The sequence below is a fragment of the Dromiciops gliroides genome, chromosome 5, assembly GCF_019393635.1.
Source record: "Dromiciops gliroides isolate mDroGli1 chromosome 5, mDroGli1.pri, whole genome shotgun sequence".
In the NCBI taxonomy this organism is placed as follows: Eukaryota; Metazoa; Chordata; class Mammalia; order Microbiotheria; family Microbiotheriidae; genus Dromiciops; species Dromiciops gliroides.
The window spans coordinates 40,458,899-40,476,440 of record NC_057865.1 but is presented as its reverse complement, the minus strand read 5'-3'; the positions used below and the strand labels follow the sequence as shown (position 1 = coordinate 40,476,440).

General features: G+C 42.4%; 1 protein-coding gene across 5 annotated transcripts in view; it reads right to left on the bottom strand.

The window, feature by feature from the left end:
• Positions 1–14,031: 14,031 nt before the first annotated feature.
• DNAJC13 (DnaJ heat shock protein family (Hsp40) member C13) overlaps positions 14,032–17,542 on the bottom strand; it is a 136,153-nt gene continuing 132,642 nt past the window's right edge. For 4 of the 5 annotated variants that reach the window (XM_043965748.1, XM_043965751.1, XM_043965750.1 and 1 more), the window contains one exon: positions 14,032–14,917. In XM_043965748.1, coding sequence (XP_043821683.1) covers positions 14,820–14,917 — 98 coding nt within the window. In that variant the 3' untranslated portion in view covers positions 14,032–14,819. Of the gene's footprint in view, positions 14,918–15,956; positions 16,065–17,542 lie in introns of all 5 variants that reach the window. The other variant, XM_043965752.1, reaches the window with a different exon arrangement.

Genomic DNA, 17,542 nt, shown 5'->3' with positions numbered 1-17,542 from the left:
ATGCCTGAGGTGATCCACTTTACCTTCTCTGCCACAATTAGGCAGCTAAACCTGGGATTTTCAGATGAAAACATCATTCTAACTATTGAGTAGTTAATGTCCTTTCCAAATGTGGTGAATAATTCAAATGAGAAACCACGATAAAGTATGACCAGTTTATGCTGTGTGGAGCTTTATTTTATTTTTTTCTTTGCCATTATTCTGAACTGGAGAAACCTCCTTTCAAGGATAGCATCAGAGACCAAGCTATTCAAGAGAAGGGAAACTGGAAACAGGAGTGACTGCTCATGGCGATTTCGTGTCTTCTCAGAGAAAAGGGCAGAGGCAGTAGCAAAGGGGGACAAAGGGGCTCACATGGTGCTCTCACCATTCACATTTATAGGCTGATACTTATACAGCCCCTTGAAGTGATCCATATTGGTGTGATTTAAGAAAATATAATTTTAAAAAATCAGTCAGTAAACTATTAAACAGAAGTTAGGAAGAATGGGTTCCAGCCCAGGATCCATCACTAATTTCTGGGCCTCATTCACATGAGAGCATTAGAATGGATGGTCTATCCCTAAGGCTTTTAGAAAGAAGTGAGCTAATCTAAACTTGGGGCAGCCAGGTGGCACAAGGGATGGAGTGGCGGGCCTGGAGTCAGGAAGACTCATCTCCCTGAGTTCAAGTTTGGCCTCGGTCACTTACTAGCCATGTGACCCTGGGCAAGTCACTTCACCCTGTTTGCCTCAGTTTCCTCATCTGTAAAATGAGCTGGAGAAGGAAAAGGCAAACCGTGCCAATATTTTGGCAAGACCTAAATGGGGTCATGAAGAGTCAGATACAACCGAAATGACTCAACAACAACAAAAATCTAACCTTTCCCCCCAGCTTTATCTACAAATGAAAACCTGAAAGCCAGATAGGTTGATTAAGTGACTAACTCACTCGAGTCTGGCTACTTCTGATTAACTACCACTGAGGGGAGTGAGAGAGGAGGAATTACTCAAACTCATAGAAGGTAACAAGAAGGGGCAGCTACGTGGTGCAGTGGATAAAACACCGGCCCTGGAGTCAGGAGGACCTGAGTTCAAATCTGACCTCAGACACTTGACACTTACTAGCTGTGTGACCCTGGGCAAGTCACTTAACCCCCATTACCCCGCAACCCCCCCCCCCCAAAAAAAGAAGGTAATGAGAAAAGAAGGGGCTGTTGTCTAGTCTGTTCCGGAACAAAACTCCCCGATTCTGTTTTTCTGTGTTCCTGAGACTCTGGTTTGGCAATCCAATTTGGACCATTTTTTTGTTTCTCATCATGTTCCTATCACAGAAAAAGAGTTGGGGAGAAACAGAAGGAGCCAAGAGAACAAGACAACCCAGGCAAGGAGGCCTTCCTTGGCGGCACGTTTAATGTAAAAACAAATGAACCCTGAAGTCTGAGGTGGAGAGGTTCAGAACTGGACAACAAAGGACTTCAGGGTTCCTCTAATCTGTTCCCTGGGCTCCCACCCCACTGACACCTGTCCCCAAATCATTGCTGTAGCGGACTCCAGGTGACTTGGCTAAGGTCACACAGACAGACAGCAGTTGTCAGAAATGGGGCCTGAGCCCAGACCTCCCTGATTCCAAGGGTGGCTCCCCAATTACTAAGTCAGGGAAGATTCTCTTCTAGCGACCTAGAACCACAAACTAACTGAACGAACGGACACTATTCAGGGGGAGGCGGGTGGGATGTGGCAAAGGGCCTTGGTGTTGGGGAAATAGGCTCATCAAGGGGTTAGATTTGTTCCCTTTGTCCCCAGGGAGCAGAACTAGGAACAAAAGGAGAAATTCAGAAGCAGATTTAGGCTCTGAGAAAGGAAAAGAGAGAGGGAATAAACATTTGTAAAGCGCTTTACACAGAACCAGAGACAGAGGTGAAGTGACTTGCCCAGTTACACAGGTCCGGTGTTCTATCCACTGTGCCACCCAGCCATCCCTAGGATCCACCTGTGAGAAGGAGGAATCCTCTAGGATGATGCCAGTTAGTGGAAGCGTCTCTTTGGGTTCACCTTAGGCCAAGTGGAAAGGGAAAACCTTGCAGGGAGTTTGAGAGAAAAACAATTTTCAAAGGGTGTGCCCAAAGACGTGACTGTTGTTCCGTTGGAGGAAGCAAACTGGGGCCTCCTCTGTGGATGCTTCCTCATTCAAGGTCACAAGCAAGGCCTTGGGAGGCCTGGGGGGGATTCTGTCAATCCTGACATTCCTTTCTCAAAGTAGAAAACGGATTTGATTTGGAATCATCATAACTTTAAAAAATTGTTTCTGGCAGATTCGAGTCCAAAAACACAGAGTATTTTTTTCCCCCCAACAAAACACAATCCGGGCAATTTTCCTGAATCTATCCTCAAACAAACATTGGCAGTGTTCTCTGCTGGCAGATGACCTAGCTAGAGTACTGGCGTGACTCATTTTAGCCCGGGCCTCCGTCTCCTCTTCAGATCCCTAGCCAGGCAAGGCCTGAAGCTCCTCATGTTTGCCACCCACCTCCACTTTTCGTGTTGACATAGCTCTTCAGGAAGTAGAAAATAAGGCCAACGTTTCTGTATTTTATAAACACTATAGCTTAGTAACAGGCTGAAATAACTATATCGACATTGTGTAAAAACCAAAGGACATTCTAACACTAGAAGAATGCTAACACAAACATTTGTCCTTGTACAGTGTATGTGTTTACTCAGATTGTCCAGTAAATCATTTCTGGAGTCTTTCTTTCTGTCCACAAAAAGTAATTCTCTCTCTCTTTTTTTTCCCCCGCTAATGGCAAAACCAAACATTCCCTGGTTCCAGTCAACCTTCATCCCACTTCCCATAAACAGGTGGCTCTGTTGGATATTGGGTGGTCCCAGGTGGACAGCGTGGCCTGTCTTGCTTTATCACTTATCATTTGTAAAGTGCTTTGCAAACCCTAGGGCTCTATATAAATACTAGTTATTATTGTTACTATGGCAATGGATTATATGGGTGAATGACCAACTTGGAGAATGTTTCCTGGTTATAGTTGTTAAATAGCATTTGGTAAATCACAATGTAGCTGGTAAAAATCATATATAGGCAAGCATCCTATGTACCTAATTGAATCCAGAAGTCTTCTCTAAAATGATATGGGGAAAATGCCTTTCATCTTGATTATGTCTAGTGATGTATAGGAAAAGCAAAAATACAAATGAAGATTGAATCTATTCTGAGCTGAAGGGACTTTATCCATCACTCTGGCCTACAAAGGTGAAGTGCCTCAGCAGAGACTGGCAACAGTGATAGAACGAGATCTCAAATCTCTTGATTTCCCATGCCAGGAATCTTTCCATTGTACCATACTGGGGCATCTAGGGGCAGGAGATGGCAATATTTGCTTTTCTTGGTCCCAGGTGTTTTTATTTCTCTGTATGACTGTTTCAAAGTATTAGGGTTGGGCGCAGCTAGGTGGTGCAGTGAATAAAGCACTGGCCCTGGACTCAGGAGGACCTGAGTTCAGATCTGGCCTCAGACACTTGACACGTACTAGCTGTGTGACCCTGGGCAAGTCACTTAACCCTCATTGCCCTGCAAAAAAAAATATTAGGGTTTACATTTATCTTAGTGTATAGCTCTCATCAGTAGCTTTAGTTTAATCAGCTATACATTAGACTTTTAAATAGGATGTTCTGTGCATGTCTCAAACTCAACATGACCCAAAATAAGTTATTTCAATTTTTAAAATTAAATTGCATTTTCCCAATGAACAAGTACTTATTTTCTCTCTCTCCCCTTTCCCTTGCCACTGAAAAAAAGAAAAAGAACTTCTAATAAAGATCCATAGTCTTATCAAAGTCCCATATTGGCCATGTTAAAAAAGAAAAGTGTATCTTGTTCCTGACTATTTAATATATCAGCTCTTTGTCAGGAGGTGGATATTGTGGTGTTTAAAATTATATGTGGTTGCCTTATTTCTGTCCCAAGTTTGGGGAAAATTAGCTGGGGTTTCTAATATATTTGTTACTTATAAATTAGAAGCTTTAGCACCAGTTTGGGGCATTAAGCATTTATTAAAGCATATTAAGTATTAGTAAAGAGAGAACACTTGGCTCAGAAAGTTAAGAAAAGGCCTATCCAGCCTAGAGCTCAGCCTGGCCTGCTTCTTCCTCCAAGCCCTCTTCCACAAGTGCATCTGAGCACCTGAGAGTTCAGAGAACACACCCCCTGAGGGCCAGGCTCTCAGATAGATGTGGTTTCAATCAAGTCAACTTTAAGTGAGTTAATCAGCAAAGTCAATCCAATCAATTCCAATATTATCCTCTCGAGCTGGCGCCTCTGGGCATCCCAAAATCCATTACCCTCTCACAATATCATTCTTTCTCATTTGTCCTTTGGAATCATGGTGGATCATCATGCTAATTTCAAAATTCAAGTCTTTCAAAATTGTTTCTACAATGTTATTATATAAATTGCTTTCCTGGTCCTGTTTACTTCACTCTGTACCAATTCATACAAGTCTTTCCAATTTTTACTGAAACCATTCCCTTCCTAATTTGTTACAACATAACATAGAATTCTATCATATTGTGATGATTAAAAGTATAAGACATAGTTTCTGGGTAATTTAATACTTTTATTAATAAGCCAGAAGAATATTAATAAAATGATGGCCATTTAGCCATCTATCAGATAAATCAAAGACACCTAATGGTGGTGGGGTCTCAGTTTATATATCCTTCTAACTGTAGGAGGCCCATCACATAGCATTCAGATCTAATTGGTTGAAATGATTTGGAGGGGTGTTATATTAAAATGAAATCTCAGATCACTCAACTGTTGGTCAAGATGACAGCAGAGAAAAAATCTAGACCCCACAAAATGGTTCTCATTCAGGACTGGCCAAATCTCATCAGTAAAGTCCAATCCAAAATTCGTTTGACCCAGGTTCATCTTACTTTCAAGGAGTACTTGCCTTTGGAGGGGGAGAAAGAAAGGACTAAGAAAGAGGGGGAGATCACTGGGTCCCAAAGATATTGATTATTGATAATTATTTCTCACAATATTAATATTCCATAATTGTTCAGCAATCCCCCAATTGATTGACACCCTCTTAGTTTCCAGTTTTTACCACCACAAAAAGAGTTACTATGTGTTTTTGTACACATAGGATCTTTTCTTTCCTTTATATCTTTGAGGGTCTAGGCCCAGTGATGGTATTGCTGGGTGTACAAATTTAGTAACTTTGGGGCTATAATTCCAAATTATTTTCCAGAATGGCTTTATTGATTTATAGCTCCAATAATAGTGCATTAACTAATGTGTCCATTTTCCCATAGTTTTACATTTGTCATTTTCCTGTCTTGTTAACTTTGCCAATCTGGTGTGTGTGAGGTGTAACCACAGAGTTAGTTTAATTTTCATTCTTCTAGTAAGTAGTGATTTGGAGCATTTTTTCATATGGCTATTGATGGTTTAGATTCCTTCCTTAGAAAACTGACTGTTCATATTCTTTGAGCCTTTATCAGTTGGGGAATGGTTCTTATTCTTATAGATTTGAATCAGTTCCTTAGATATCTTGGAAATGAGACATTTATCAGATACTTGCTGTAAAAATGTTTTTACTCAGGCTACCAGCTTCTCTCCAATGCTTTGCTGCATTGGATTTCTGTGTATAACAACAACAATAACAAACAACCCCCAACCTTATATAATAAAAATTGTGCGTTTTTTTTTCTCTTGCAATCATCTATCCTTTGGTCATCAATGCCCACCTCCCTTATCCATAGATAACGAAAGGTAATTTCTTCCTTGCTCCTCTCATTTGTTTTATGATGTGATCTTTTATTTTATATCTAGATCACATATCCACTGGGAATTCATCTTGATATGGTGCAAAGGGTTGGTCTAAACCCAATTTCTACTGGATTGGTGTCTAGTTTTCCTAGCAGTTTTTGTCAAAGAGTGAGTCATTTACCGCAGTACCTGGGATCTTTGAGGCTATCAACTCTAGGCCATGTTTGTTTGCTTTTGTATGTCATGTACCTATTCTGTTCCATTGGTTGACCTATCTTTCCAAACCAGTATAAAATAGTTTTCATAATCATTGCTTTGTAGTTGAGATTGATTGCAAGTTCCCCCACCTTACCACTTGTTTTTTTTAACTTGAGATTTTTGTCCTCATGTTCTTCTAGAAGAATTTTATTGTCTTCTCTAGTTTTGTAATTTGGGGTGGTTTGGTATACCACTAAATGATTAAGCGATGTCTTTTATATTGACTCAGTTTACCCATGAGCAGTTGATATTTCTCCATTTACTTGCCTCCTTATTACAGTCCCACATGCATGGAATGCTCTCCCTTTCTTAAGTTTCTTCCCTACTTTTATGGGGGTTTGGGATAGGGGTTCTTAGGAATTCCTCTTTAAAGAATTACACCTTCTTGCACACAAATCCAATTAGAATAAAATAATAGTTTATTTAGGGTGCTAGGGAAAGGAAACCAAGAGAGAAATCCTTGGCCTTCTTCTCATGGGGAGAAGGCATGGCACAGAGGTGAGGCTCTGAGATACTTATCTCCTCAACCAGGAGACAGGCAGATACTTTTATAGAGGACTGATGGGGGTGTTTCCTTATTGGGGGAGGACCATTCCCCGCTGGTGGTGGCTGGAGGAAGTTGGGGGAGGGGCGGCTCTGGATCTCTCAAGCCATACCTCTGCTCCTCAGCCACAAAGGCAGCAGCCACACCTCATCTTATCTCCCTGAGGGGTAGGGGGAGAGGTGTGTCTGTCCTTTGGTTTAGTTTCCCAAGGAGAAGGTTCTTTGATTCACCCCAGAGATGCTAGGTCCATAACACCCACTGTGGTACATCTACTGCAATCGCCTTTCTACTTAACTGCTGGTGACTCTAAGTATCAAAAATCAGTAAACTTCCTTTGACATTTAAATCTTGTACAACTTGGCCTTTTCCTACCTTTCCAATCTTCTTACTCATAACTCCCCTTTCATGAACTCTATGGTTAAGCCACAGTGTTTGTGGAGAATAGCAAATTGTTCCATCCTCGGGCTCCTGCCTGGAAAGCACGAGCTGTCCTCTATTACCCACAATGTTCTCCCTCTTCCTCTCCCCTCCCCTCCCCTCTTGGAATCCATGGTTTCAAGACTCAGTTCAAGCACTACTTTCTGCAGTAGGCCTTTCCCGAGCCAGTCTGCTATTCCCCTATGATACAAGGTCACCTTATGTCTGTTTTGTTTGTTGAATATATTTATACACAGACATGTTGTTTCCATTAGAATTTAAGATCCTGAGGATCTTAAAAAGCTTTTGTTCTTGAATCCCTCTGTATCCCCAGTGATTGGCACAGTGTGTATAGGCATTTAAAAAATCTTGACTGGGGGCAGCTAGGTGGCGCAGTGGATAGAGCACCGGCCCTGGAGTCAGGAGTACCTGAGTTCAAATCTGGCCTCAGACACATAACACTTACTAGCTGTGTGACCCTGGGCAAGTCACTTAACCCCAATTGCCTCACTAAAAAAAAAAAAAAATTAAAAATTAAAAAATCTTGACTGATTCATGCTACTCGTAATTCTGCCATACCAAGATTTTCCCCAATATAAGATCTTTGTTACTATTGCTTCTCCAGCTGACATCTCCCCAGTCTTTTTGCTTTCTCCTCCCCTTGGTGGCATAGATATATCTGAGGAAGATGTAAATGAAACTCCTGCATCATTTAACATTCCTCCCCCACAAAAAAAAAAAAAAATCACAGTCACAAAACGTGTTTTTTTTCCCCCCAGTGGCCAGTAATTAACAGAACTTGAAAGTTGGTTAGGGATCTCAGGGGCCGCCTAGTCCAAATCACACATAATCGGAATCTCTGCTATGACACATCTGTCACATGGTTATCCAGCCTCTGCATAAGACCTCCAAGGACACCTCAAGTTGGCCTTTTGGCAGATTCCAGCCTTGCTTTTGGTTCTGCCCTTTGAGGCCGAGTGTCTCTTCCACATGTCAGTTCTTCATCTGGAGGCAGCTGAGCATCTTCTGTCCTCCAGCTTGACCATAGCCAGGTCCTTCTGTTGATCGCCATATTACACTGGCTCAATGCCCTTCACCATCTCAGCTGTCCTCCGGATGCTCTTCATCTTATCATTGTACTTATTAATGTACTTCATTAAATGTGCTGCCCGGAATTGAATTTGGGGCTTCATTTCATTTCTAAAAACATCACACTAGTGTTCACTTCTCAACTTACACAGTATCTTTGCTTTGGCTTCACAGAGCGACATGAAGGTCTTGGCTGTCGCTTCACTCCGATGCTAGGAGATCCGGTTTTATTTCCCTTTTCAACTCACTCTCCCATTCTCCACAGGGGCTCTGAGGAGGCCGCATTCATGGGGCTTGTCATACTGCTTGCTTTAAAAATACATATACATATATATGTATATATATCATACACACACACACATATATGCACACTTCTATGTGGTCTTCTCAAAACTGTCCTCTTTGTGTTTTCTGTTCTCTTGAGTGCAGGTTTGCAGGACCCTCTCTCTGGGCTTTCCTCCTACCTCTCTGACCATTCCTCTGAGTGTCTTGCTGGATTTTCATCCAGGTCATGTTCTCTAACAGTAGGTAATGCTTGAGGTTCAATCCTGGGCCCTCTTCTCTTCTTTCTCTCTCTATACTTCTTCACTTGTTGAACTTGTCCGTTTCCATAGACTTAATTACCATCTCTGTGTTGATTCTCAAATCTACTTATGCTGCCTGCCCCAAATGCTCTACTAACTTCCCATCTCCCATCTCTGCCTATCAGACATCTCAGATCAGTAGACATTTTTAACTCAGCATGTCTGAAGTGGGATGGAATTAGGGTGATCAAACCAATCGTGTGGCATCCCAAAAGAATTACAAGACTCAGTGACTCAGTTTCCCAAGTTTTATTGCAATACTGTGGGTGACCACAGGGAGGCACCATGGAGGTGTCTCTCAAATAAAGAGAGGAAAGACAGTTATATTTATAGTATGGATAAACTGATTATCAGTCTCATTATAATATTCACCTTAGGAAGTACAGGGGAGGGCCTATCCTAATTTGGAGTTCCTAGGGGGCTTAAGCCAACCCCTGAGGCAGGTAGCTTTTCCCCTGAAGTTGTATTTTTGGGGTTTATGTGTCATAAGGTGAACTGGGGACAAATCTGGCCTTTTCTACGCATGTTACCTCAACTTGCCAAGGTCAGAATGTCCCTGGGTTTCATTCCGAGGACTAGTTTCTGGGTATTAACATTTATCAATTAGAATTTCTATAACCTGTCTCTATGTTTTTGTTGTAGTTAAGGTCTCTATGATCTACTTCTTTATATTTTTGTTGTGAGTGGTGATTAATGTGGGTAACAAGACCCTAGGCCCTGACTTGCATTAATGAAGGCCCGGGTCTTAAATTACCCATGAATCCCTTTCAGAGCTGGGGTCTGTAAGTTATAGCCCCTCTTGGAGCTCAGACCTAAATCAGAGCCTGGGTCTTAAGTTTGTCTGCTAACCCTTTCCTTGCCTCCTACATCATGTCCACAACAGAAATCATTATGTTGTTTCCTAAGCCTCTCTTCCCCGACCTTTCCCATTACTGTAGGACTTCCCAGTCCTTCATTCTCACAACCTAAGAGGCATCCTGGACTCCTCACCATTTCTCACCCCTCCACACCCAGGCTGTTGCCGAGGCCCATGATCTCACCTCTGCAGCATCTCTTAGATATGCCCCCTTCTGTCCTCTTCCCCTGCTACCCCTATCACCTCACACTTAGCTGCAAGAGCTGCTCACTCCAATCCATTCTCTATACAGCCGCTAAATGCAGGTTGAATGGAGTCACTCCCCTACTCGAACACCAGTGGCTTCCCATCCCCTCCAGGATTAAATACAAAATGCTCTGCCTGGCATTCAAAGCCCTTCACAACAAGTCTTCTTGCACCTTACTCCCTGTCATTTACTAGTAGTCTTCCATCCAGTGACATTGGCCCCCTGACTGCTCTAGGAGCAGACACTCCAGCTCTTGGCTTTGGCCATTTTTTCTGGCTGTCCCCATGCTTAGGATACCTTCCCTCCAACTACTGACCTCTGTAGCTTCCTTTAAATCCCAATTTAAAATCTCACCTTCTACAGAAACCCTTCCCGAATGAATCCCTATTCATTCCAGTGCTTTTCTTCTGTTAATTACTTCCTATTTATCCTGTATATAGTTTGCTTTGCATATGTGGAAATTTATTTTGATTTGGGGACCCTACCTTTAGGCTGAGATTAGAAAGCCTTAGCCCCTCAGGGTCTCTTCCTCTCCCCCTCTGCTTCAGCTGAGCCCAAAAGCCCCGTGGGCAGACAGCTGGGGGAAAAAAAAAGCCCCCAGCTCCCTCCTGAGTGGAGCTATCCGAAAGATCCCGGATAGCCTGTGCTGAGGCATGTGAAGCTGAAGCACACCCCCCCCCCCAACCCCCAGCCACAGCCCTGACTGGCAGATTAACTTGGTCTGTGGGGGCACAGGAAGCCCCAAGATTTGAGTGGAGAGAAGAAAAGGCATATATAGACCTGGGAGTTAGATTAGGAGGGATCTGTCAGGGGGGACTAGACGAACAGTAATGCAGGACTAGGAGCAAGGAGGAAAGGCGCTGGACAAGATTAAGAGAGGTGGACAAGATTAGAGAGGCGACAAAGGCAGCAGAGGACGGAGCAGACAGACTGACCAGGAGGCAGCGGCAAGCACAGAAGCGGTCAGCACAGGGTACAGGTTGGAGAAAATGAAGATTAAGAGGAGTTAGAAGAAAGTAGCTGAGCAAGGTGCCCTGAGGCTGGAGGCGGCTAAGGCCCTTACTGTATTCAAGAAGTTCGAAGCACAGCAGGTGGGAAAGAGATGCAGTGGAAAGAGACCCTGGGAAAGCAGTGAGGTTGTACATTTTATTTCCCTGTATTCTTAATTTAAATAGTATCTCATAAATAAACTCTGCTTTGATTATTTGGTTAAGAGCCTTCTTAATCTTTAGTTTATCAATTTGGGAGCAGTGTGGTGGAACTTTATAAACAGCCCACATTAAATTAACAAAGTCAGATAGCCAAATAGGCAAAAGTCCCCAGATTAGTCCTCCATAGATTAGTCCCCCCCAAAATTAGGCCCAGCTAATCATCAAAAATATTTCTACATTTGGATGGCGACCGCAGCAGGACTTAACGGCCCAATTATAATTTCTCTAAACCTATAATTTTTCATATAATCATAATTTTTCATAAGTAGTTATAATTTTTCCAGATTAGATATACTTATTAATAATAATTTTTTTACACATATATTTGTTGTCTTGGCTACTAGATTGGGAACACACCGAGGGCAGGGACTGTCTTTTTTCTCATGTTGTCTCCAGTGCTTAGTACAGTGTTTGGAACACAGCAGGTGGTTAATAAATGTCTATTGATTGATTGAATGAAATGTGACTAACTCCAAGGTCAAAACGTAAATGAGAAAAAAGTTTTCATTTCATTATCTTCGTGTGATCTGTAGCTTAGAAACAAAGCTTGGAGTTTGCTTGCAGCAGGCTCCATCTTGAGGCTTTTCAAGAACACTATGGCTCATATCTTCAAGCCTAGGTTTTCTGACATCAGCATCTGTGTTTCCTTGTTCTCATCTAGATTTCTCGATTCTCTGCCAGCTCCAAATGAGTAAGACATTTAACATACAAGAAGATGTGGAGAGTGGACTCACTCCAAGCCTGGGGATCACTAGTTATTTTGCCTCTAGGTTATCCTCCTGGGATAAAAGCCCTCTGCGGTTGCTAGGGAACATGGCCATGCTCCTCTCCAGCTGGGCCCACACAGGCTTCACCTCTTACTGCTTCAGTGTCCAGGCATTAGTTTTTCACTTGGCATCCATCCCTGTCACATCTTAAAAGCTTGCCAGGAGATGCACCAGATCCACCTTTCAGGGCGTAGAATGAGACAACCAACCCAGGCCAACACACCACATTTCCAGTACATGGGGAGCTGTCATGGCCTTCAGACCGGTTCTTTAAGGGAAGATCCTTAGTCCTTACTCCTTGGCTGAATGAGGCTGGTTCAGTTCCATTCCCTCTTTCCTTTTCTCAGGGTATGGGTACTGTTCCGTCCATCCCTAATGAGCATCTCCTGCTGAAAGCCTCTTGGAAATGGTGAGCAGAGACAACTTTTTCCACCTGTTGTTCCACCTCTCACCATGCTCTCTGGTGACTAGCCAGAGGTGATGCCAAGAGTATTAAGATTCCAATATGTCCCAGGATGACAACAGAAACAGTTGGGGGGGAGGAGATAAAGCTAGAAGTCTACTGGCATTTCTACCACTAAGGCAAAGGCCCACCTTCTCACCATATAGACCACTTAGGTCTACTGTTCTGTAAAGTTTCTTGTTTCATTGCTGCAGGCACCATGGGGTTCCCAAGAAAGCTATGCTGTTCTGGGCTCAGAGAGAGAACTGGTAGCTAATACCTCATGGAACTGAAAAGACCAACTCCATCTCCCTTTTCATTCTTACCATCCATTCCTAAAAACTCTACAAGCATTGGTGCAGACAGAATTCTCTCAAACACGAATTCAACATATCTTGCTTTCCAAATGTAAAAGCATTATTAAAATATGACCTGCCTCTTCTGCACAATGTACTAGGTAGTAAGGATACAAACATGGGGAAAAAATCCTCACAACTATTGTCTCTGCCCTTAAAAAGTTAGCAATAGGGGGACGATAAGACAAGTGTATTATGCTTTCATGCTTTTTCACTGAAGCATGAGAACACAGATGTCCAAATAGGTGAGATTGGAATCCTGTCACTTTAAATTGGGCAGACGTAGGACTACCCCAGTCTTGGTTGAATGATTTTTACAAAAATCAGACTTGTGAAGGCATTGGCCTTGGGAGTTCCTGGAGAGGGACTTTCTCCGCCCCTCCAATACGTCGGCTGTTGAGTTCAATAGGGCACTGAGAAGTTCTATGACTCTGCCCAGCCTAATACGGTTTGCATCAGAGAATTTGAACCTGGGCTCCTGCCTTGAAGGCCAGCTCTTTGCTACCATCTTCTTAGGCGATTTCTTTCAACATATGGTTACAATATACGATATTGAAGATGACAGTATTTTGCCAACTACAGAAAGTTATGAAACAACTCTTTATAGAGAATAGCTGAATGAAATTTAGGCCTCTTGCAGGCAATTCTTTGTTCTAAATGATAATATTTTGTCTTAGTAAATATCAGTGCATCACTACTGGTTTTTAATTTCAAAGTAAGGTCTGATGGAAAATAGGAGGGAAGGTGGTTTACTGACTTCAGGTGGCGGCCTTTGGACTAAGCATCTTCTGACATTAAACCGCCCTCTCCCTGAACGGCATGAACGCCCCTGTCCCCATAAACTCTCAGCTGGTCATTCAACTTTCACTGAACGGTTTTCAAAGTGTACTTGGAGATATGAGCTCCCGTGTTCTAAGGTAAGTTGTGTTTGGTCTAAAAAATGGTTCCTACCTGGTACTTCTGATTACACCACACATGTTCCACGTGGACAAGAGTTGTATTTTTTCAAAATATTGGCAAGACAAAATATCAGTGAATACTGTAAGATAATCACTCATCAAACCTCATAAGTCCTTGAATATTGTAATAAAAGACATCAGTTGACATCCTTCAGTGCTTGCAGGTATTATACATGATTCATAAGCATAAGTTGATGACATCTCTGAAATCTGAGTTCAATAATTAGGCAACTAGGTGGCACAACGGATAGAGTGCTGGGCCTAGAATCAAGAAGACCTAAGTTCAAATCCAGCCTCATACTTGCTCTCTTTGTGACCCTGGGCAAGTCACTTAACCTGTGTTCACCTCAGTTTCATCAACTGTAAAATGGGGACCCTGGAGAAGGAAATGACAAAGCACTTCAGCACATAGGAAGTGCTACGTCTGAGGTAACTGTCATATATTGCCACTATTCCATTTAGGACAGTGCCCCTAAAGACTGTTTTGTAAGTACTGGCATTTAAAGGAGAAGATTAAACGAGAACACATCTGTTTCATCAACAAGGCAGTCAATTCCCTTTATTTTTAAAATTTTATGTACACATCTGAATGATCTGTATAATGTACATTCAATATAGAAAGCTTTCTATGCGGGGTAACATAGGGAACATTTCACAATCCCACCAGGCTCTTACATAATGTGTTGACATCAGGGCTGGTTTTTGTTTTGTGTCTTTTTTTCACATAAGCTCATCCTCATTCAACAATTTGGTAAAGCCAGGTACACACAAACACGTCTACTGTGAGCTCTCAGGAACATAATGTTAATGATCAAGGACATCAGTGAACGGGTACAGGGACAGAACCCAATGATGCTGGATGAAGAGAAGGATGATCACATCAGACTTGGTGCAGGAGAAGCAAGGACCCTTTTATGGGAACAAGTGATTTAGCCCAATTCCTGCAGACTGCAGTTCAACACCACAGCTACGAATTAAAAAAAAATATAAAAACTTGGGAAAAAGTTTTGTCTTTTTGATTCACAGTCTTGTAAACAGATACAAAGGAACAAAATGTGCTTTCGTACAACAAGAACAGAAATATTCTTGCGTACCCATTTCGGTTGATCCACAGAGTGCTTTCTTATGTTACAACGTGATACAATTAGAATCACTGACTTTTCTCCTAAATAAAAATATATTTATAGAAAAAGGAATAACACTGTCATGAATCAAGCAGAAAGGCAGTTAGGAGTTTGCTTCAATGTGTCAGATGGAGGAATGTGGTTCTCAGCACTGGCCTTTCTGCATTTATTGTAATTCATGAGTAGTTCAAGTCTCTTAGCCAAGATCGCCCGCTTCATGGTCTACTGGAGGTGGCATACTAGATATTACCGTGGCTGATGCCCCTGCAGTAAGGTAGCCAGCAACTCCAGGTCCTGGTTAAAAGAAAAAGAAAATATCAATTTTCTAAACATTGTATTAACCACGGCTAACATTTTGACAAGATAGTTGAAGTATTATGTATGAACTTGGTTTAAGTGTTCTATTATGAAAAACAACATTTATTAGAAATTCTAAATAATTTGATCATTTAGCTTTTAAAAAATGACTCCTGAGCTTTTCATGATGCCTACCCATAATAATCATGCAGTCAGTAACTTCTTAAATTACTGCCATTAGAACAACAAATATAGCAAAAATAAAAGTTCAGTATCCCAAATGTGTGCTGCTGAGGGTATGGAAATGAAAGAAATAACCCTAACCCCACCCCCATCCTAGCCCTCTTTCTGGAAGCCAGGTTTCTGAAAACACTGGGCAAGGAGAGAGGAAAAAATGTCAAATGGAAAGAATGAGGACTGATAATATTAACCACATTTCTAAATGAAAATATTTTCATAGTCAACCCTTTAACATGACCAGAGTCAGTGGGAAAGGGTGTTATACAAATAATTGTGAATGAACAATGCCCTAATGGAAGACACTTCTACTTTGAAAATCATGATTCTGTGGTGTAGAATAGCCAGTTAGTATCCTCAGGCATTTATGCAATAGTGCCATGAGCCAGGTACAAATTCCCGTTGGGATGTAGGGGTGGAGCGGTGGAGAATTGGGAAGATTTTTACAGAATTTGCAAAGTACCGCCAACAAATGTCAGGGCTTTGTACAGATTCCTTGACCTCTAAGATATTAGGTGTAATATAAAAGTATGTTGAAGCAAACACTTATCAAAGTTTCTTTTTATAAAACATATAAAGGCTTCACCCTGAATTTTAGATGTGTATTGCTTTCCATGCTCAGACCCATTCTAGTAAATAAAACACACTGTAAATGCAGGATACGAGAGATCCTATGGAAACTATTCGGCAGTCTTCAGCTAAAAGTGTAGGACATAATGGCAAAGAGCTGAGGAGCATTTGGAGGGTGAGCATCAGAAATGCAGTGGAAGCAACATGCACTTAGCAAAATGGTATCTACCTGCTTTAGAGAGCTACACAGAGGTTAGCAAGCTGCTGGCAGAGCAGATCTAAAGCCCACTTCTGAGGTGAAGGGGACTGCTGCCAGTGAGAAGGGAAGGAGAGACACCTGAAGGGAAAAAAGAGATATAAGAAGCAAGGGCAGTGCAGACAGCAGAGCAGTTTGATGAAGGCTGAGGATCAAGGCAGGCCAAGGAAAGGCTGGAAGGACAACCTTGGGCTTCTCATTTTGGGTGCAGTTCAATGGAGGGCGAGCAATGTGTCCTGGGCGGACATTGAGCCCATAGCCGAGACTGTTCAAGTCTTCATGAGGCCACAAGGAACCTGGGGACCAGAACTCGGGAGAAGGAAGTGAGCAGGAGCCAGTACACTCACCATGACTATAGGCTTGGGGTGAAGCTTAAATACATTTTCAAAAGGCTACTAGGAGGCACAATAGCTCTAAGAAAGGGAACGTACACTGACTCTCCTGGCCTTGTCCTCTGCCTTCCACAGACTGCTCACAGAAACTAACAAGTCAATGAACCATCTCTGACAATGGGAGTCTCAAGGCGAAGATGCTACATTTTAAAGCCATTTACTGCATCCAGACCAGTAGTCCTTGAACTTCAAATGGCAGGCGGCCTGCTTCAGATTTAAGATTTCAGCACGTAGAGTGTCAGTGGAGGCTGTCACCTGGAGATGTCCCCAACCCCCACATCCATTTATTTCTATGGTGTTCTACACTGCTAAGTTTCCTACCAATAGACAATATGTGTTGGGGCTACGTCAGGTGGTAATTTGGGAACTTGGCATTAAAGCAGAACAGCCGAAGCCCAGAAGAGCTCTCCAAAAGTTCATCTACTGACTAGCTTCTAATCTACCATGCTCTCTTCATACTCGTGCTGTCTTAAAATCAATCTAGTGCTGTGCATTTATTTCTAAGTGTCCAAGGGCTAGGACCTCTGAGAGCTCAGCTTAGATCCAAACACAAAGGTGGGACAGTCACGCCTGTGAGGCTGACCTGCATTCGCAGGGGGTCAGGGATGTCGAGGTCCCAATCCTCTCGTGAAGACTTGAGCTCTAACATGACTGGGTCACTTACCCCCTGTGAAGATGAGACTGTAACGCTCCCACTATGAGATGGTGACAATCTCTGCACTGCCTGCGGCATGAGGTTTTTGGAGGAGAGGACTTTGTCAACACCCTATAAATGGAAGCTGAAGGGTTAACTAAGGAACCACAGCTATGGGTACAGATTGTGCTGAGGACAGCCTGGAAGACCCTAATGCCCTCAGAACATTTGTATCTTGTGAGTAATTTAGAAAATTGTTAATTTAAAGTAAAATTTGGTTAATTTAAAATATTGGGTTTTAGTTTTCTTGATGAACCCAAGATTGCACGTAAAAGTAAGAATCCCCAGTTAGGTCAGTTCTCATGGGGAGGGATGACGGTAGGAAAAAAGAGAAAGTACTTTGTGAAGTGGATTTGGGGGATACTATTTGCTTATCATGGACACCACTGAACCAGGTGGCCAAAGTGAAGGAAAATTGCTGCTCTCATTACTGCAGGAAGCAGGTTCTTCACCTGTTCTAATGCCCTTCATTC